Source organism: Hippoglossus hippoglossus, chromosome 20 (genome assembly GCF_009819705.1).
Source record: "Hippoglossus hippoglossus isolate fHipHip1 chromosome 20, fHipHip1.pri, whole genome shotgun sequence".
NCBI classification, from domain to species: domain Eukaryota; kingdom Metazoa; phylum Chordata; class Actinopteri; order Pleuronectiformes; family Pleuronectidae; genus Hippoglossus; species Hippoglossus hippoglossus.
In genome coordinates this window covers 7,337,262-7,359,037 of record NC_047170.1, presented here as the reverse complement: position 1 = coordinate 7,359,037, position 21,776 = coordinate 7,337,262, and the positions used below count along the sequence as shown (strand labels likewise).

At 41.4% G+C, this 21,776-nt stretch overlaps 3 protein-coding genes and 1 non-coding gene across 4 annotated transcripts; 3 read left to right on the top strand and 1 right to left on the bottom strand.

The window, feature by feature from the left end:
* The first annotated feature begins 4,715 nt into the window (after nt 1-4,715).
* LOC117754254 (uncharacterized protein C11orf65-like) lies at nt 4,716-6,619 on the top strand. The gene is made up of 7 exons (XM_034573081.1): nt 4,716-4,877; nt 4,973-5,065; nt 5,136-5,189; nt 5,266-5,475; nt 5,729-5,859; nt 6,234-6,398; nt 6,559-6,619. The coding sequence occupies exons 1-7, from the start codon at nt 4,716-4,718 to the stop codon at nt 6,617-6,619; spliced, it is 876 nt and encodes a 291-aa protein (XP_034428972.1).
* Nucleotides 6,620-7,989: 1,370 nt separating this feature from the next.
* On the bottom strand, nt 7,990-8,061 carry trnac-gca. The gene has a single exon. It is a non-coding gene; the product is annotated as a tRNA-Cys (tRNA).
* A 184-nt stretch (nt 8,062-8,245) lies between these two features.
* pomp (proteasome maturation protein) lies at nt 8,246-11,562 on the top strand. Its single transcript, XM_034572792.1, has 6 exons — nt 8,246-8,340; nt 8,632-8,729; nt 9,577-9,637; nt 10,858-10,959; nt 11,050-11,143; nt 11,237-11,562. The coding sequence occupies exons 1-6, from the start codon at nt 8,338-8,340 to the stop codon at nt 11,302-11,304; spliced, it is 426 nt and encodes a 141-aa protein (XP_034428683.1). The 5' UTR covers nt 8,246-8,337; the 3' UTR covers nt 11,305-11,562.
* Nucleotides 11,563-12,540: 978 nt separating this feature from the next.
* Nucleotides 12,541-14,124, top strand: LOC117754253 (homeodomain-interacting protein kinase 1-like). The gene is made up of 6 exons (XM_034573080.1): nt 12,541-12,756; nt 12,934-13,125; nt 13,207-13,388; nt 13,555-13,678; nt 13,803-13,919; nt 14,008-14,124. The coding sequence occupies exons 1-6, from the start codon at nt 12,541-12,543 to the stop codon at nt 14,122-14,124; spliced, it is 948 nt and encodes a 315-aa protein (XP_034428971.1).
* The last annotated feature ends 7,652 nt before the right edge of the window (nt 14,125-21,776 follow it).

The window sequence follows — 21,776 nt, the reverse complement described above, 5'->3', positions numbered from 1 at the left end:
GACTACATATCCCATATGGCCTGAGAATGTGTCAGGAGGTCTAGAATAGCCCACTTGGCCGACTACCTCCACGACTCGTGCCTGTTTAAGTGGAAGATATGGAAGGATGGACGGTGACGTGCAAATGTGTTAAGCTTGAACAAAAATGAAATTCATTTGTTTTATTTAATTTGAAAAACTGCCGTTGATGTATGTTTTTAAGCTTGTAAACAATTTTCTTTTTTCAAAGTGTGAAAGAATTCAGACCTTTGTTCGATTGTGTGAACTCCATAAAGTGATGGTGTGCTTGTGTCATTTCCATGCTGATGAGGGTTGATGGTTCCATGCTAGGGAGAAAATCAACCTGACTCTACTGGATCCAAGAATAATCATTATGTGAGCAAAGGAGGAAACTACACAGCGACAGAATGAGGCTAATGAGGAGGGAGGAGAAGAATCATTCACAGACACATAGACTCTGACTCTGGCACATCAAGTTAAAATGAACGGCTGATATATAAAATTTGAATACTGGTGGTAATGGTATGGATATGACATTTGTGTCATAGAAAGACACGATTTATGGATGGCTGGGTGGGTGATTGGCTGGATGGATGGATGGTTGGATGGATGGATGGGTGGGTGAGTGGGTGAAGGGGTGGGTGGGTGGATGGATGGGTGGATGGATGGATGGATGGACAGATGGGTGGGTTGGTGGGCTGTTGTGCTGTTAATAGGGAATATTTGCACAGGTAAAAGAAACTTGTTTACCTACGTAAAAATATCACTTCAATTGGTGACACACAAAGAAATTAACTTTGCTCAAATTAATACGTTATATTAACGCAATTAATATCAATTTAATATAATGATATTGAGTCAACAGTTTTTATTGATCACACACAAAAGTTATTTCAGGTACAAGCCTCTTTCCGCTCTGTCTGTACTAGATGTTTGTGATCAGGCCTTCTGTTGACTTGGCGGACAAACTCTAAGCTCATTGAAATACTAAATCAACAGATCATTGCTGAGCTGTTTTTCTCATAATCATACAATCCAGACAAAATCCTAAACCAACTTAATTTTACCACAAAACTGATCTAGAGCCCTCGTTTAGAAATGTTGACTTTTCTCTCCTGTCTGAGCATCACACATTTCAGTGTTACACCCGGGGGCCATATTTAGTAGGAGAATGAGTTGCTAAAAGATTTTTCACTGCATGTTCCGATGATGGGAACCAGTCTGATATAAAAAACCTCTCCTTGTTAGGACTCAAAAAGATAGAGAAACCCAAACCCCCCCTAACCCCCACCACCACCAGCCCGTTAAAACAAACAAGTCTGAAATACGAGGGAGACCTCTGCTTTGAATAAACATGAATTGAGTTATGCTACATACCCTCAGGCTCTGGTGAGGAAAATACATGGTTGGCATTTGCATAATGGACATTCTGTCTATATTCATATCAGTAAGTTTCCTGGTTTTTAATCAAACAGGATATGGGCCTCTGTTCTCTGCAAACCATATATATCCAGCAAGAAACACAGAGGAACTGAGACATTTTTAAAGAGAATGTTTAATCTTTAACTTGTAACTTTCTCCTTAAAGGCTCAGTTTGTAGTATTTTAGTGACATCTAGTGGTGAAGTTGCATGTTACAGCTCAATACCCTTCACCCCAGCCTCTCCTTCCAAACACGAAAGAGAACCTGTGGTAGCCTTCAGTTATCACAAAAGGTGATAAAAAGGTGTTTAGTCTGTCCTGTCTGGACTACTGTCAAAAACATGGCGGCCTCTGTAGAGAGGACCCACTCCCAATGTAAATATAAAGTATTTAAAAATAAAGGGCTCATTCTTGGGTAAAGAAAACTACAATTCGTACAATTGAGATGAAACACATGGGTGAAAACATCACTATAATTATTTTATATTAAATTTCCCAAATCTTACACACTGGACCTTTTAAATACACTTGTGAGTTTTTCCTTTGTTGAATGAGCAGAGACTGAAATTGTCAGCTCTGTTTGTCTTTTTCACCGGTGTATTTGTATTTAGACTGACTTCTCTCTCTCTCTCTCTCTCTCTCTCTCTCTCTCTCTCTCTCTCTCTCTCTCATACCATTATCGTAATCATTATTCACCCTATGTTTTACTTTTACAGCACCACCCATCAAACCTGATAAAGACAGACTCACAGAATGTGTTGCTTTAGTCTCAGTTGCATATAAAATATGACTGTGACTGGATTCCAATGTAACTGGGCTGATTAAGTTGTTTGGTCTTGTAAAATGAAACTGGACTTTGGCCTGAACTGACCTAAGCTGTGTTTTACCCGTGAAGTTTATTTTCTTTAGCATATGAATCACTGTAGCAACCAATACAGAATCTTCTTGCTGTGAGGCAACAGTGCTAACATGCCTCCCACCTACAATTATTTTCTTATTGACATTAGAAATATTAACTCTAAATATAAAATTGATCAAAACAGATATAAAATTCATGACAATGGTTGTCGGATGTTTTAAGCTGCAGACTAATTTAAGCCTTTCACACTTTCAGCCTCATACAGACACACAGTTTAAAGTTATTTTAACTACAGCAGCAACTCTGATGTGTGTTTTTGTTCTATACCAGAAAGAGTTCACACAACCTGCTAGAGACCCGGCTTCAATGTCTGACCATAGACTGTTCTGAGAGCATGGACTGTGTGTGTGTGTGTGTGTGTGTGTGTGTGTGTGTGTGTGTGTGTGTGTGTGTGTGTGTGTGTGTGTGTGTGTGTGTGTGTGTGTGTGTGTGTGTCTGTGTGTGTCCCCTGTGCATTGTTACTGTGAATTGTGTGAGTGATGGCAAGCAGAAGGAGCTGCTTGGTAAACAGCTCCCTCCAATGGCCGACAGGCAGAACAGTTCTGTTCACCTTTAAACTACAGGCAACAGGACTGAGGCTCAGATCAACTGCCTGTAAACCAAACAAAGAGGTGGTTTTATTCCAGGAGCCATCGCATTGTGAAAAATGTGCAGCAGAAGAAATTCTCTGTTTACCTGATACATGCACCTGTACCTGTTAAAACTGTTATGAGCATTTGTGCCGGTCTGGTCACTGTTATATAGCTCTTACATTTTCTAAGCTTTGTATCATTAGATTTTTAAAAGCATAATCTCTGTTTGCTTTTCTTGGCTTCCTTGAGGGAGGAATGAATAATTTTCAACTGAAGTCACTCCACCTTCAGAATAAAAGCACACCTGCTGTATGATATTCCAGTTTCCTGAGGCCAGAGAGTGACGCTGCCTTCATGAACAAGTTTGTGGTCAAATATCTCTGCATCTGTAGATCGTGTTTTCTGAGAGTGTCTCTGGAACTATACAGTTGTCTTTGATAACCTTGACAACTAAGGTTTTATTTCGAAGGCATCGTATTTTATTGTGGCTAGTTGCTAGGTAACCTAATGTGCCACCTGCTGTGATTTGGTAGATTGAATTATTAACAAAGGAAATCAAAAGGCCATGAGGTAATGTGTTCTTTTCTTTTTGTTATGTATTAACTCAAGGTTAAGTTTCACAGAGGTTAGTGTACGTTTGTGCAATTGGCTCTATTGTGTATTTAGTGGTGTTTTCTGTAACTCCCTCCGCTCTCCTGCCTACAACAAGAGCGCAGCAGCTTCTTACTGGTTTTAACAGACGACCTCACATCACCCCCACCCATGCTTCTCTTCATCGGCTCCCTGTTGGTTTTAGAATTGATTTTAAGATTTAACTGATCACGTTTAAAGCACGCTGGAGCCCGGCCCCAAGCTACATCACAGAAATGTTGTCCCCTTATGTGCCTGTTCGCAGCCTTAGATCCTCGGGTGGATCACTGCTGGCTGTTCCAAAGGCGAGTCTGAAAACTAAAGATGCCATCAGGGCCCCTCTGTGACTTCTTTTAAATCACTTCTTAAACCCCTTTTTTTCTAATCGTCTTTTCTAATTTAACTTTTTTTATTTATTTAATTATTTTATTGTCCCTCTACTGCTTTTATGTGATCAACTTTGTATGTGACATAGTTTTGACCACCTCAATGTTGATGTGTTGATTCCTGTCACATTGTTTCCTGCTGAATCTCTGGTATTTACCTTTTGCTTTGTTATCAAAGCACTTTGTAAACTCTGTTTTTAAGGGGCAACATAAATAAGTTTATTACTATTATTAATATTTTCTCGTAGCGGTAACATGGTGTTTTCTTTGAAAGTATTTATTTCCATAATAAATGTGGGCCAGGTTAAAATTCAACAAAATGTGTATTTCTTTTTCTTTGCTGCTACTTAGCATTTAACTCCCTGACAAAGTACAATTATTTAAATCATCATTATGGACTTCAGGTTCATGTTTCCATCAGGAAGCTTTCAATGTAATTTGTTATGTTATTTTATATTGCTGACGACACTGTTGACATTCAAATAATATAAACTTTTCCATCATCAGACTCAGACATCTCTTCTGAGCCTGTCAAGTCAAGGAAGTCAATTTTAACAATTTTATATTCAGGTTAAAACTTTATATTCAGGTTAAAATTGTATAAAATAAATGTAAACCCGTCATCAGTAAATCAGATAATAACTGTCACTGTTCAATACAGTAGGTAAGTATAAAGCTGCAGAAAATGAAAATAGTAGGTAAAGTATAGCTCAAAATTATACTCAAATACAGTACTCGAGTAAATTTAATTAAATTCCACATCATAAAACAAGGCTTCTCACAAAATATGCTGTTCAGAATTTTAAAATTAAAAGAAGGCAATCTTTTACACCTCCTCCTTTTCTTCTCCTCATCCTCCAGCTTCCAGGAAGGGGGCCCTGAGGAGCCCCAGCAGCCACTGCAGGAGACAGCAGCCACAATAATTCAGAGGGCCTGGAGAAGATATGTGGTGGGTGATCTTCTGCTGCTGCTGTGTTTATATACTCTTGTACTGACGACACAGGCATGCATCTTATACGACTCTATTTCCCCTCCCACATGTAGCACAGAGAAGTCTTCAGGTATTTCAAGCAGCTGATCAACCGTTGCAACCAGCGGGATCCACAGTCCATCCTGAAAACTGTCAATCCTCGAGAGGTAACCAACAATGCTTATCAATAAAAACAGGAATTAAAATAGATAGTGAGATGAGACTTTCCTGTTGCAGGCGGAGCTGCTGGATGCTGCTGCTGGGGTGTTCATCAGATTTCGACTCGGAGGGGTAAGCGTGTTGAATTCCTCCGCAGCGATGAGAACATGATGACAAACACATATACAAGCTCACATCTTGTCTTCAGATCACCTTTCCTCCCAGCATCTACTACAAGATCTTCACCCACCGGCCCATCGCAGATGTGTGCGCCAACAGCCCAAAGAACTACACCCAGCTGGGCCTTAAGAAGCCTGAGGCCCGGCAGAGCAACACTGGCTGGCCCCTGATGCAGGAGGAACGTACAGGGTGGTACCAGCGTATGGAAAACAACAGCTGGAGGGTGTTCTGCAAGACGGTGAATAACATGTCAACATATCTGCATATAGTCCTGACAAGATGAGGTTCGGTGTGTCGGAAATGACCCAGACAGCCTTGAAATAAAACAGCTACAACAGACATTAGGAAATAGCTGATAATACCAAGCAGTGTAATGCACATGTCCTATGAAACTGGTGATTTAATCCCGAACAGGATCAGATCAGACCTTTTGCCACGAAGAGCAAACGTTGTAAAGTCTGTGTTCTCAGGCTGCGTCTTCTCTCTGAAAGGTGCTTCCCATCGCTGAGCCCACGGAGTTCGGAGCAGACAAGAAGATGGACTTTCACTTCTCCAGGTTGCAGCGGCAGCAGGATGTGGAAAGGTGGAGGAAAAGGAGGAAAATTCAATGGCTGAGGCAAATGTGAGTTGTGGAAGCTAGTGTTAGCTAATATTAGACAGTTGGTGCCATCAGAGTGAGTTGGAGTGAATGTTCAGGAGGTTTTCTTTTGATCTGGCAGCCGTACCACCTCCTATCCCTCCCTCCATATAATACCAAGCAGTGTTACCAATAACTTACCTAGACAGTGGCACCCAACCACATTTTAATTTGAACTGCCACAATTTCATAATGAACCAAAACATTTTTTACACTCCTTCTGAGATCTCTAACCTGGTGTATGCAGCGCTATTTGCAGCTAATCTGCCACGTGCTTCCTTATGCTGTCATCCTACCACATGCTATGGTCCATAATGTTTGATAACTGAGAACAAGTTAGCTCTCTCCCATACACACAGGTATAACCATGGTCGGACTCATCCAGTGCATGGACACATGGTGAGCCGGGTGGGGAACTCAGCCCAGGAAGCAATGGACACCGCTGGAGAGAAGGGGGACAATGATGCGGAGGAGTGGGAGTTGGATGAGCTCCTGTCCTGGACCACCACTCTCAGCTTTGAGGAGTAAGACCCTCTGCTCACTGTCACAGGCACATGAGGATCAGATTCGTTTAACGTTTGTTAAAACTGGGTCAGACATGATGTGATTGTGCTGAATGGTTAATTCCTTCTCTGGATACATCCTATTCCTTATCATTCTAGCATGTTTTCATTGTTTGATTAGGTATATGAAGGACTGGAGTTGTTTGGCATGCAGTCACTCGTCTGAGCGGAGCAAAGGTTAAACTATTTCTGTATTACACAATTTCCTTCTTACAATCTGCAGTTCTGACAGCTTGTTGCTATTGCCACGGGTGTGACTAATATCTGTCACTTATTTATTGCTGTGTTGTACCTGCTGTACTACAGGCTGCTCATTGGATTAGAACTAACAAAGCATTGGTGTGTATTTTATCTCCTGTGAAAATCACCACGCCTTTGTTTACGTCTCATTTTATTTTGTTTTAACTTCTCCTTCTTTGTCGTTTTTTTCCCTCAAATTCTACATTTCTACAGATCTCCAGCCACATGAGTTTGCTGGTGTGTCTGATGATGAAAGTTCGACAGAGGAGAGTAAAATCATCAACATGTGTCATGCATGATCAATTCATGTCTTTGTCGTTGTTGTGTATTTCTGCTGTGTTCGCTGTGTCTGCACCTTTAATTACACTTAAACACTCGTCAAATCACTTTTTTGTGCACCTGTTTCTGCTCCTATGCCAATTGAAATTGACAAATTAAAAGACAAATTCAACAAATCATTTCATCTTGAAATAACTTTCATTGATGTTCAAAATCTTTTTCAATAAATAAAGTGATAGTGTGTCTCTGACAAACTAAGTGACAACTGAAGCAAACCCAGGCAGTTTTGCCTGAGCTGGAGGAAGTTACAGCCTCGAGTCCTAAAGGAGAAGTGAAACTTTGACTCAAGTCATTCAGGAAGAGAAAGAGAAAAAAACATCTAATGAAATAAATGAAAAGCACAATCTTATTTGTGGGGTTTTCTTTGGGCTGATCCCAAACTTTATAGACGCAACTGTACAACATTACATGGTTAGCATATATCACAGCGCCCAATTCCATTATCTCATAAAAAATTTACAGTTTGCATCCACTAATGATTGAGTTATGTTTTTCATGTAGCTTATTATGCAGTAGCTTCATAAATAATTCAGTTCCAGATTCTCGGTTGAAGACTTAGGAGGACAGAGCTTTTGAAACAAGCGCTCTGAGGCCCTGCCCGAGGAAGTGCAGCAGACTGACCTAATACTTTCCTTTAAAAGCTTAAAATTTACTTTTGTTGTACCACATTCCCTGATTTTACCTAAATCTAGTTCGTATTGTGTTGGGAGGTCATGCTCAAATTTCTGGCACAGGTTTAGTGTTTGTATTCCTTTATTTATTATTCTATAACTGAGTTTTTATTTGTATTTATGCTCTATATTATAACTAAAAAAGCCTCAGGATCATAAGATGTGACCTGTGCCAGAGATCCTATCATATCTATCAGGATCCATCACATCTTGACGAGTCAAATCATAATTTAAAGTGAATGTAGGATTATTTACATCAATACCATTAAAAGTAGAATGTTTAGAAAAATAATGTCAAAAGAAGGGGGCACCCGGATTTGAACCGGGGACCTCTTGATCTGCAGTCAAATGCTCTACCACTGAGCTATACCCCCACATAGAAACGAAAGTGGAACTTGGTTAATTTAACATTACCACAAATATATTTTATTGTATGTATGGACGTGATGTATCATAATTTGTGTTTAGGAAAACTACACACACATGCGCCTCAGTAGTAATGAACCGTGATCCCAGTTATCTCCCAGTAACACGGTTCTACACGCACACATTAAAGCGCTACCGGCCGAGAGCGGAAGTGTCGCACTTGATACGCGACTCGACCGGAAGCCGCAGCGGATTGAACAGAAAGTGGAAGAGACTCAATCACAATGGTAATGATGCTACATATATTGTACTTTTCTTCTTTTCTGCCCAACCTGAGCGTGTAGCTCACACTGCTGATGTTTTCTGTGGATGTTGGTTTTTATCTCAGTCCTCCGGCTCTTTGTCTGCGTCGGCGGAGGATGTTAGCGCTGGATTTGATTAGTCACTGCAGCTAATGCTAGCTAGCTAGCGCCGCTGGTAGTCGGTCAGACTCATGGCTTGTGTGCGTGGTGCTGTGTTAATGTGAGTGTGTGTTTGTTTCTGTGTTAATCATGTCTGTCTGTGTTTGTATCTGACAGAATACCCGAGGACTCCGATCTCAGCTGAAGGACAGTGTCCCGGTGGCAGGCCTCCATCCACAGGGACAGTATGGAATCCAGGACTCTCTGCGGAGCGGGTGAGTCTTAAACATTAATGAACTAATCTGGACACGAATAAGTTCAAATATATAAATCTACTAATGTGTAATTCATCGCAAGGCCCACCGTGGGCTGCACAGTCACGTGTCTGATTGTACTGCTGGCTAAACTGACACAGATACATGTCAATATATATCTCTTTGACTTTCAGTGTGCACATACTTTTATTATACTTTTGATTTATAAAGGTAATCTGTAGCAAACACACAGATTCTGTATGTTTGAGTTCATTTAGAATAGGTCTGAGCAATATAAAATACAAAATAACTATGATCCTAGTATAATTTGCCTCAATAGAAATATAACAAGGTTCAATATTTCAACCTTGTATATATATATTCCTTATCAATTGTGTAAGCCCAATTTCTGTCAAATTCCCCAATAACCATATTTACTGGATTTCTCATCTGTAACCGCTTATTTGTGATGTGTTTGATTTTTAAAAAATTTTTTTTATTGTGCCATGTACATTGTGCCAATATTATAACGGTAATGCAAGACACGATTATTTAGCAAAAGCACAAAAAATTTGATGTTTTGAAATAGGTTATGTGCTAGATGTTTGATTTGATAATAACCTCTCGATAGAAGACCTGTACACACACACAATGATTAAATGGATCAGGTGAAAGCTAATGCAACAGAGCTCCTATGTTAAAGGAATACATATTTTTTTTGTAACTCTTAAATCCAGTGTTAATGATGAAGTATTACACCTGCATGCAAAGAGTACCATCACAAATGTTAAGTTTATCATCCCATAATATTTCTGAAGCACATCAAACCTGCATGGTACCTGATTTTTGTTCTTCTGTGTCTGAGCAGATTTACCAGCGTAAAGAATGAGCTCCTGCCCAGCCACCCTCTGGAGCTGTCAGAAAAGAACGTGAGTCATTCTGAGCTGTGAGAAATGAATGAATCAATGAGCCAAATGTTTTCACTCATTCTGCCTGATCAGACCTCTAATGGTGGCTTCGATGCACACACTGGGACCATAATATTAATGTCTGTAAGTGCAGTGAGGTCAGTGACATGCTCACCTTCTACCTGCCCTGAACATCTATAAACACACCTTGAGATTCTGGGCCTTTAATAGTAATTACAATGGTAAGAATAGCATCCAGTTGGTTCAAGAGTCCATTAAACACTGTTGGCTTGTTTTCATGGCACATTCACAACAAGACTACCAGCAGCTCCCTCCTAACTGCAATGCAGCTACGATTAATGTTGTACTTGTTACTTACCATTTTTTATCTCGCATGACATGTCAGAATATGTCTTCATAGTACTGCAATCAGGGATGTTCCCATACCAGCACCATACAGGCCTCTGATTCAGCTGGAAAATGTTGGGGTCAGGGATTGGATTACACAAATATGCACTGATCTAATGCCAAGTCTTTAAAGTTTAAGTTTCACCTAGATATGGCTGCAGTTTTGTTTTTTTGCTGCTCCCAAACCGCAGTTGTGCTGTACTGCCACTCACAAGTACAGTTTTTTTTGTTTATGTTTTTTGGAGCGATAAAAAATAAGTGATTTTCGGTGCTGTAGTGTTAGCCAGAGCTAGCTAAAATGTCAGCGATTTGGAAGTGCACTATATGAACAAAAGTATTGGGACACACCTCTTAATCATTGAATTCAGGTGTTCAGTCTCATTGCCACAAGTGTATAAAATCAAGCACCTAGCCATGCAGTCTGCCTTTACAAACATTTGTGAAAGAATGGGTCGTTCTAAAGAGCTCAGTGAATTCGACGCTCTGCTGACTCAATAACTGCAGAGTTTCAAAACCTCCTCTGGCATTAACATCAGCACACAAACTGTGGGCCCGGAGCTTGATGAGCTTTATGGTTTCCATGGCCGAGTAGCGGCATGCAAGCTTTACATGACGAGCACATGCTGCTGTAATATATGTAAGCTGCTCGGGTGTTTCTAAACTCCAGCAAAAGCCATTTATATTCAGAAAACGTGCATTCATTTATGTGGCTTTTCACAGATACAACACAGGTTCGTGAAATTGCCAATCAGTACCCCAGCTCTCAGAGAACCTAATTTAAGGATATTAATGGGGTGGATGGTTACTGACAGTTGTGTTTTTGTCGTGTGCAGTTCCAGCTGAACCAGGACAAGTTGAATTTCTCGACTCTGAGAAACATCCAGGGTCTTCATGCTCCACTCAAACTGCAGATGGAGTACAGGGCAGCCAGACAGGTACTGCTTTTTACTCCTCTTCCTGCTCTTGTGTTTATTCATCAAACCTGGCCCTATGTCCTCATGTCTCTCCTTCTTTCCTCCTTCCAGATCCAGCGCCTGCCGTTCTTACAGAGCTCAAACCTCGCTCTAGATACGCTGCGAGGCAGCGACGAGTCCATCGGCTTCGAGGACATCCTCAACGGTCAGAACCTCATCCTGTCTGCACTGTCCCTCTCCGCAGTGATGTCTCTGAGAGTGAATTCTAACCTGTGTTTGTGTGTCTGTCACCTTTCAGATCCAGCCCAGAGTGAAATGATGGGAGAGCCTCACATGATGGTGGAATACAAACTGGGAATGTTGTGAAAAAGAAAAGAGACACAGATCCACACACACACATACACACACATATAGTTCATTATTTGTTTTAGTGGTTCATAAACAACAAGTCACCAACTCAGGCTCTGTGGAACTGTCATCATCTGGGAAGGACAGGGGATAAATGAGGGTGTGGGCGGGGTGGGGGCATATATCTGAAGATTTCCTGATCAGACACATTCAGTGCTGCTTTTGTATGATTCCAACCTGACAGTTATTTCTAATAAACTTCATAACTCTTCCTCTTGCTTTGGTCTCATTTGGCAAATGATTTAAGTGTTGTGGTGGAACCTGTTGGGGCTCAGATCATATTCTTGTGTCTTTAAAGGGATAGTTCACCCAGAAATGAAAATGCACTCATTATTTACTCACCCCTGTGCCGATGGAGGGGTGGGTGAAGTGTTTGTGTCCACATCAACTTTTGTTAGAGTCTCAGGGGTAAACGGTAGCAGCCGAATCCAATACAATTGAAGGCATTAGAGACTTATCTTCAGATGTAATAAAACAACAGAAAAAACATAACATGCCTTTCGACTCAAAACGAGGTCATTTACTCCGTGTATTAAGTCTAAAAAGTGGCTAAACTGGCAGACGTTAGCATTTCCAACGGTCCCTGAATACACCTCCTCGGAAGATATCAGCTGACATTTAGGCTTGAAACACTTTGAAATGATGCCATTTCGAGTCGAATTTGAATGTCGGGGCTCGCGGACACTTGTCCATGTCATTTTTACATTAAAGTCTTGCTGTTCAAATTCTTCTTAGCTCGGTTTATTGGTGAACGCCAAGGTGCATTACTGCCAAGGAATTGAACAAAGAAGAAGGTTAAAGACTTATTCTGAACCTTCACTTCTAAAATCTTCAAAGCCACTCCTAGAAATCTAAAATCTTCAAAGCCATTCAAGACATTTTTCATATTCAATATTCAAAGCCAATCCTATAAATCCTAAAAACTAATGCTATAGTTATTAGATCCTAAAAACGAATCCTATAATTGTAGAATTCATCCTATTGTTTAATTTCCTAATTTAGCAGATGACCAGTGTTTTTTAACATAACGGAGTGACGATCTTTGAATTTCACAAGTGCACCAGGATTGTATTCGTCTCAAGCTTTTCTTTTACATCCGGTGGAAACGTTTTTTGAGGAGAAACCTCAGAACAATTCCAAGCAAATTTCTCTCAGCTTTGAGCTCCAATGCAGGAGCAGATTTCCCATCTTACGATGGCTACCCAGATGTTGTCCATACAACCTGACAAGGATGAGCAGCTGGTCCTGGGCAGCCTCACCTCTGGATCCTCCACCTACCAAGTACAGTCCCTCATTGGGAAGGGGGCCTTTGGCAAAGTTGCCAAATGCTTGAGAATGGAGGACAAGAAGATAGTGGCCATAAAGATGATAAAGAAGCAAGGCTGTAATGAGAAACAGACAAACAGAGAGGTATGCTTATGATGATACTGTTTTAAAAATGCTAAAGTGGTACCATTTTTGTGATTTATCTTTGTAGTTTCCATCAATATTTTTTGAGAAACAATCAGTATTTGGAAAAATACATTAATGTGTGTCAATATAAACTAAAAATGTAAAATCTGTCTCTGATCTGTCATCTATATCCAGGTGGCTGCTCTGAAGAGCCTGAAATCTCTGGACCCAGACAAGTGCAACCTTGTCCGATGGTACCAGGAGTTCACGGACAAAGAACATGTCTGCCTGGTGTTTGAGTACCTGGAAAAAAGTCTGTATGATTTCATCAAGGAAAGAAATTCCAAACCTCTCCTTCTGATGGAGATCAGACCGATTGTCCAGCAGGTAGAACATCTCCCACTGCTTTTCTTTCAGCACGACTGAAAGAAACAACTGTCTAAATTAATGACTTTAAAATCTTTTCAGCTTGCCACCGCTCTCTATCACTTGAAGGCTGCTGGGCTGATACATGCAGACCTCAAGCCGGAAAATGTGATGCTGGTCAACCATCTACAGGAGCCCTTTAGAGTCAAAATTATTGACTTTGGCCTGGCCTGTAACATCTCAGCTGCCAGGACGGGCTCATATATTCAGAGCCTTTTTTTCCGGTGAGTAACTGGAACCATATTCGATCTCTTGGAATACAGACAGCTCCTCCTCAAGTGTTCACACAAATCACCAATCTCTTTTCGAGGAGTTTTAACTGAGGAATAAGAATGTCTGTCCAAATGTTTGAAATCCCTTTCATGGTTGATGATGTTTGTCCTCCGTCAGATCTCCAGAGATCATTTTGGGGTATCCATTCACAGAGGCCATAGACATGTGGTCACTGGGCTGCATCGCTGCCAGCATGTACCTCGGCACCTGGCTCTACCCTGGTAGAAGTGAATACGATATGGTACGTAATCTAGCATTTGAAGCTTACTCTTGAGAATCTGGTTTCATGTTTTGATTTAGGATGTAAAGTGTTCATATTATAGAAATGAATCCCAGCGTGACTTTATGCTGTTATGTATCTTCAGATCAGGTTCATATCGGCGACTCAGGGTCAGCCACCTCACAACCTTCTCTCCCTTGGGTCCAAAACTAGCCATTTTTTCCAGAGATTCAAAAACTCTACCACCTTGTGGCAACTGAAGGTACCAGAACACTATAAACAATTCACATGTGTACATGTTAGTCATGATAGGTACTTATCATTAGTAACACGTACACTGTCTACCACAGACCCCAGAGCAGATTCATAAGCAGACAGGGGTTCAGCCAAAAGAGACAAGGAGGATAAAGCTCAGCTCACTGGATGGCCTCCTGCACGTAGGTCTTCTCTTTGACTACTCAACATGAGCATATTTCTAAAGCGTGCATTCAATACACTAACAGACCTCCAGGAGAGGTGAGTGAAGATGCCTCAGACCTTAAACGTTTTTCATGTTTAAGATCCGGACCATTGACAGTAGAGGAGCAGATCTGATTGCGGAGAAAAGTGACTTGCGGATGTTTGTGGACTTGCTAAAGGAGATGCTTCAACTTGATGCCGCCAATCGGATGCCACCCCATCAGGTGCTGGAGCATCAGTTCACCTGCATGGTCCACTTGGTCAACCGGTACTCTCAAAGCTGCTAGTAAGTGATGGAACATTTTGAACATGTAAATTATTTTTCTCCATGAGGTCTCCACTTGTACCTTTGTTACACTATAGTACATTGACAATATATCTTTACCTATCTCACATGCATGATAAAATAAGCTGATGAAAGGATTCATTGTCTTGCAGTGTTAGGTCCTGCTATTCTGTGATGAAGATCTTCCAAAAATGATACAGCACCTCCTGACAGTGAAGCAGCTGCCCAGAGATCAGCGCCGGAGCCCTGCTCCATGACCACCAACCCTGAGCCCCACCACATTAAACCACATCCCTGCACCAGTCCTCAGACCTCAGATGTGGATGGGAATATGGGCACCACTACTGCTGCTCAGAAGAGCCATACGTACGTGACCTGCCCCAAATGCGTCAATGAGCATCCTGCCAGAAGCGCCAACCCCCCCCTTAAAGAGGACAATGACATGTCCAATCATGAGAAAAGTCATTTCCACAAAAGCTCTGCAGGACCACCCACACCAGCCTGCAGCAGCGGCAGCCATGGTTGCACGCAATCTCAACATAAACAATCTGACTGGAGAAGTCAAAGTCCTTCTCCTGGCTATGACACTGTGTTGCCGAGACAAACAGGACGGCGGAAGAAGAGACGAGCCAAAGGGTGATACTTCTGTGTAGCGCCATATAAACGTTCTATCTACCTATCTGTAGCAACTAGTGGACTTTCATTTCATTTATGTAAATGGTTTCACCTTTAACACCTGCTACTATCTCAGGCTACATAACGTTTTTGAAAATGGGATTTCAAATATGAAATAGCCTTTCTTCTAATACTCATTCCTGTCCTGCTCCACCCACTTATATACTGTTGTTGATGCATTGTCTATTTTCAATCCATCTTTTCCACATAAGATGCCGTATTAATAACTAATCCATATCCCAAATAGACTTCATTAGCTCATTGCTACACGATCCAAATTGTGTAGCAACTCTAGTGTGCATGTTTAACACAAACAAACTTGTCTTAATCAAGAGGACTTCTAACTTAGCTGGGTTACTGTCTTTTAAGTTTGGTTTTCAAGTTAAGTTCATATCTGAATAGATGCTGCTCCTCGTTGAAAACATGACCCCGTGTCGGGGAGTAAAAGGCTAGTCATGGCCGGCAGTGAGGGAGGGGAGAGAAGAAACGTAGAGGTTCTGTAACTCACTGTAGCAATCAATTGAAATCTCACCACCATCGGACCAACCGACAGATAGTAGGTTGTTGTCTGGTATTTATAGGGCAGCTCACAGAAAAGTGTATAAGTCAGGGTGTTGGGTCAAGGGTGGAGATGGCAAAGCAAATATACTTGTACTTGATAACATCTAGTACTAGTTGAAGTATCCAGTTCTGTCTGTATCGATGTTTAATACCGTGATTTACCACTGATTATGATTCGAGTGCAGCAGCAAAGGATTCTGGGATGTTTACACGAAACCGGAAGTACGTTGGTATAGAACCCGGGAAGGACTAAAGGCGAACATTACGTATTTATGTTGTTTTTTGGGAACACTCTTGGTCGCGGGTCAGACTTCACTCTCTGGGAAACTCGTTGTGTGTGAGACGGTTTTGAAAAATGTGCGAGTCAAAGACGAAATGCACGTCAAGAGAGAAATCCGCTTTCATCCACATTTAGATCCAGAAACCCCATACGCTGGGACAATACCGTCCCACAATTCTCTGCGGCAGTACCTTTTAAACTGTTGTGTTTGCACAAAGTGTATAATTTTTTCCCCAATTATTTTATTTATCAAAGACAGAATCTAAAACATCCAACATATCGACACATAAAATACATTATAAAGGATTGAAAAATGTAAACTCGTTGAAACTGAATTATAAAACAATGAATAAAAATAAAAAAAACGTAAGTGTTCTCTGAGCCTGTGATGATATGAAATAATGAATAAATGAAATGAAAATAAGTGTAAATACAGTTTGGTTGCAATGTATCCAACCAGGTGAATATCTGTCTTCAGAAGGTATTTTGTCTTCTTACCTTCTATTCAGTCCTGCTCTTCCTAAAAAAAAAATTAAAAATCCTTCTGCACCATAGACTGTATATAAAAGATATTACCCATCATGCACCTATGCCTGTGTCAGGCTCACAGGTGCTGCATGAAACCTGATGAAACACATTGTGAAATGTAATTGTTAAATGTCAGACATCAGGTGGAAGAGGCCGATCATATCAACACTAGCACATTGGTCATTCTACTGTATTACATTCTCTAAATGTTATACATGAAATAATGTGATCTGTGTAAATCATGCCTCCTGCTTTTGCATCTGTTTGAATATGTGTGTGAATGTGACTTGTACTGTAGACTAGAAAAGTGCTTTATAAATAGCTACAGTCCATTTACTCTCTGTGTCTTTTTGTGTCCATATCACTGTCACTGTTTGTCTCTATATATGTCTCTTTATTGCCTTTTCGTCCCCATCTGTCTCTTAATAGTCTTTCTCTCCATATGTCTTTGTCTCATGTCTTTGCTGGAACCTGTCTTCTCCTTTGTCCACTGAGGCTTGGATTAAACCTCCTGTATGTTCATTTGGACAAGGTGGACGTAGTCATCCTGGTTCAAATCCACACTTCAACCACAAGATGGCAGTGTCAGTCCACACTGGGACATTTAAATTAGTGATCCACCAGATTACCAGGGCCAGCTCTGGACAGTTCACTCTCAGCTCTTGGAGACAGGGGGGGGGGGGGGCTGATGTCTCTTTTCGTACATGGCGGGAAAGCAGCTTAGCACAAGGCCGTTAAAGACTCATGATGCCGTCTTTTGACAACAGATAACTCCCCCTGTGGGTCAGCTCAGGGCAGCTGCTGAACATAATGCATACTAATACAAACACAACATCCCCCAGTGACCTGTACACTCATATTACACAGAGGGAAATGGAGCAAATCCAGTGCCTCAAAGTACACAACAGGCAAAACGCTGCAGCTCAAAGCAGTGCATTGGACTAATCTGTTTATTTATGCATCGTGTCGTTAGGAACGAAAAGAAAACAGGAGAATAACATTAAAAACAAAGTCCTGAAGCTGAGAAGTCATCAACACCAGGAGGTTTTCCAGACTGAAAACAGTAAAAAGTCATATGTGCTCTTATTTCTGAACTGGAATGGCGTTCAGAGAGCGCATACCTCCGCCAAGGCTCAACTGTCCCCTTATGAAACCACATTTAATTTCTCTAAATCCAGATTTTTATTTGGATCTGCACGAAATCGCACACACTCAAATAAATATCAGTCCTGATTCTCTTTCATCAAGATCAATTCATTATTTTCTGAGGCGTCAATGAAAATGTTGAGAAAATAAAATGAAATTAAATTCCTGATCCCACTGATCCGGATCCACACCAAAATTGAATGGCTTTTTTTTCTCATATCACATCCTTCCATCATGATTCCGCTCCTGTCATGAACATCTGGAGAGACTGTTATGGATCATTTTAAAAGACCTTAGATGTTTTGAGGGGATTTGTATTGATTTAATTGTAATCTTCTTGTGTTTGGACTTTGGTTTTGTATATTTGTATGTTTGGACTTGTTTTTGTATTTATATCTCAATTGTTTGCACTTTGACATCATTATTTCCTGTTTCACTTTCCTTGTGTGTTTGTGTGACTTTCTTTACTTCCTGTCTTCGTCTCATTTTCCCGCTCCTGTCTGCACCTGAGTTCATTTATCTCCGCACCTTTATAAAGTCGCTGCTCCTCAGTGTCCTCGGTCAGTTTGTCTGTTAACAGCCTGGTTTTTCCTTGTGCTTCACCTTTGCTGGATTCTTTCTTGTTTGCTGTAGTTTTTTTTTTTACTTCTGACCTTTAAGCTTATTTCAGACACTACAAGTAGGACATTTTCCAGAGGTGCTGTATATGAAAAGAAGTCAGTAGTTCTGGACATTTTCCAAAACTTTTCCTGTCAGGGCCGTATGTCTGAGGCCTCCCATGTGAGAGTACAGCAATAAATTGTCCAGAAAATGCACAGAGAGTGAGTGGACATGTCGATGATGGTTCTAATAAACAACGAGCGGGTACAGGAAGTGTTTGAAATATTCTTCTGGTGAACCCCTGAACTTTCCTCTTGCAGGAGGCAGGATCACTTGAGAACACAGATCAGTTTTAGCTCTGGGACTCGGTGTCGCCCCCCCTCAGCTACTCATGTGTTCGTTCAGATGCACCGATCCTGGGAAACATTCACAGAACCACAGTGTGATTTTTCAACCTCAGCATTTCTTTCACTCTGTGTCTCAGTTTTTGGTCTCCAGCGCCAGCAGACACATAACATGCGCTTTAATTCCCACTCCAGACTCCAGGTCCTTGAGCGCTCGCAGAGCCCGTGAGGATGTCACGCGTTAGACAGGACACAGACGCTCCTCGCTGAAGTGCTCCCTAGCGTGGTAATTGCTCCACAAATCACAATGACTGCCGGGAGGAGAGGGGGGGGGGGGGGGGACTCTCACCTCCACTCACTGATGAGAGGGGGTTGCCATGGTCACATGCACTTCAACTTGCCGAGAAGGAGATTAGTCTTAATTAATGCTCATGATCAGCCATGTGTTTCACTTGAATGAACACAGCTTCAAACACCATCTTTTCCTCCATCACAACATGTCGTTGGCCTCCTCCTACTGTACGCTAAATGATTTCCTAACAGTGGAGTTTATTTCTATTTAAATCCGTGGTTAAGACTCGCTCCTCCTTCTTTTATTTACCTCGACAGGCCTCCACTGTCTTACTCTGACAACTTCCCATGCAGAGAGCGTCTCCCGGCCTTGAACCCACGTTCTCCACGCCGCCGTCTTTAAATAGCTGCTGATTGGAGCACTCAAATAGCTGCGTTCCTGCTGAGCGTTGGTGGGTGGTAGATGCTATTCATCACGTCGTTTCCCTCAGCCTCTTTATTGACGGTGTGCGCCTCAGCAGCACCCACTGACAACAACACTGGAGGCTCCGCTCCTCGCTCTTTCAGGCAGTTTGATTACATAAAGGCTGCTGGAGGTTTTGACCATTTTGAAGCAGTTAAACCCCAACAAGCTGAAAAACACGGGTCACAAGGGCAAATGCTTGGAAATGAGACAGAATGATATGAGCAGTCAAAACAGAAAACGTCTCCTCAGTTTGTTGTTGGTGCTAATCTCTCCCTCCGCCTCTCTCTTCATCCCTGCTTCTCAGTGGGTGGTGGATGTCTCTCCATCAATCATGGTGCAGTATCTAAGTCTGAGCCTGCACCCACACCCGGGAGACGACCAGCCCCCCTCCAACTCTTATCTAAGGTTTCCGCTTTACTTCTGCCCACTGCTGAACAACTATCAGACCAATCATAGGCTTTCATCTGAAAAGAGGCAGATTTGATAGGATGACTGACTGAGGAACAACGCTAAAGCCTTTTTCTTTAGCAAGCGAGATGATGCTGATGTGGAGACGTCTGTTGAATTCTCTATGGTGACAATATTAAATGAATTGGATGAAATATTTTCTGTAGCTACGTCACATTTTCCGATTCTCTGCTTGTTTGTACAAGCATTCACATAGACACCAATATTATGATTATTGACCTTATTTAGAAAAGGACATTGTCAATTCAAGGTAAAAGATGATTTACAGCGTTTTTGTTTGTTAATGTGGTTTAGTAATCTGGTCACGTATAAGTACAGGAAACATACTAAACATGTTGAAACCGTAGATTGCTTATAAAGAGGGATGAGATGAAAGCTCTAGCTGAAGTGGAGCCTAAACATCTTGATCACCCCCTGGTGGCTGGCTGCAGTATAGGTTATGAACTCCATCCCCTCCATTGTTGCATGGACTGAACTAAAAAAAAGTGTGCATCAAATAAGTTTTCTTCATGATGGTCCAAGTGCTTGTGCTTTTTTGTTTGGTTTTAGTTGTTTGATGCTATGAATACAGGGTGAAATGTCATGATAGCAGAGACTGGTTGTGTATTGACTTTGATACCACGGCTCCACTCCACGATCAATACTGTTCAGCGCAAGATGGTGCCACCCAGAATATTTTGGAGGCCTGTGGATGGACGACATATATTTATCTTTATTTGCAGTCTGTGATCCAGACATATTTGCAAAACTCCCTCTTTCCCATCTGCTATCGATGTCTGAGTGATGCTGTGAGATGTGTGAACGTTCAGAGGTAACATTTATAAAACAAGTTTATAAAAGTTTATTTCAAGTTTGACAAGAAAATACAAGAATAACAAAGCAGCTTATTTTTTTATTGGAGATACCACATTACTGCATTCTGCAGTATCAGAATTCTTTGGACATTATATGGGTTATATACTTTTTACTCAGTAAACTCGTGAATTTTATGAGTATCGTTTCATTGGGCAGAATAAGCAAAAACAATGTCACTTCTCATTATTATTATTATTATTATATTATTATTATTCCAACTATATCCTAAACACTGCAGCACTTCTTTAGGTCTGACTGTCATCTCGGTCACATGGCAGCCAAACCCTTTTCAGCAGTGCTGTGAAGTCTCCTTCATTCATCATGACAGATATTGCTCTGCTGCACTTTGCTGACTCTTACACGTGGACTTGTCCTTCAAATAAAACATATTCAGAGAAATTCATTCGGAGCAGCAGCAGCACTGTGACTCATGCGCTTTTGGTATAAAACACAGTTCAGAGATGAGTAACCCACCATAATTCCTCCCTGACACTGGGGGAGGCTCCTGTTCTCATCAAGAGTTGCCTTTTTAATGAGATGGAAAAGAGAGCCGCTCCGGCTAATGCGATGCGCTGATCCATCTTTATCAAGCACAACATCGAAAAGCCACGGCGGCATCCTCCGCAGCTGAACCGCCGCCAATAAAACCAATCAGAGCGTGGAGAGACCCCCCTGCGGCCACCGAGGGATGGTGGGAGGAGGAGAGAAGACAGGAGGGAGAAAGAGAGAGGGAGCAGGATCACACAAAGAGAGGAGGAGGAGGAAGAAGAAGAAGCCTTCCGTGATGCCTCTCAAGGACACAGGGGGAAGTCCTCCAAGGCACAGAAACTTGTCTTTACTGTCGCTCTCACATAAACGCAGCTCGGCCAATTACAGTGAGCCATAATATAAAAAGCATGGAGGGGGGAGTGATCCTGAATTCATTAAAAACATCTGTTGATTTATAGTGTTCACTTCTGAGGAGGTTCTAGGATGAACTGGAGTGACCCAATCCCAATGTCTGCACATTTTAAAACTCAACTTAAGTCAGTGATCTTGTAATTTTAACACCAAGGCCTGTCTCACAAATCACTGACCAATATTTAACATTAAAATGCATTACACAATAAACAAAATCATTTCTTTTATATTGTTTAGACCAGAGGTTTTCACTGCCTGTA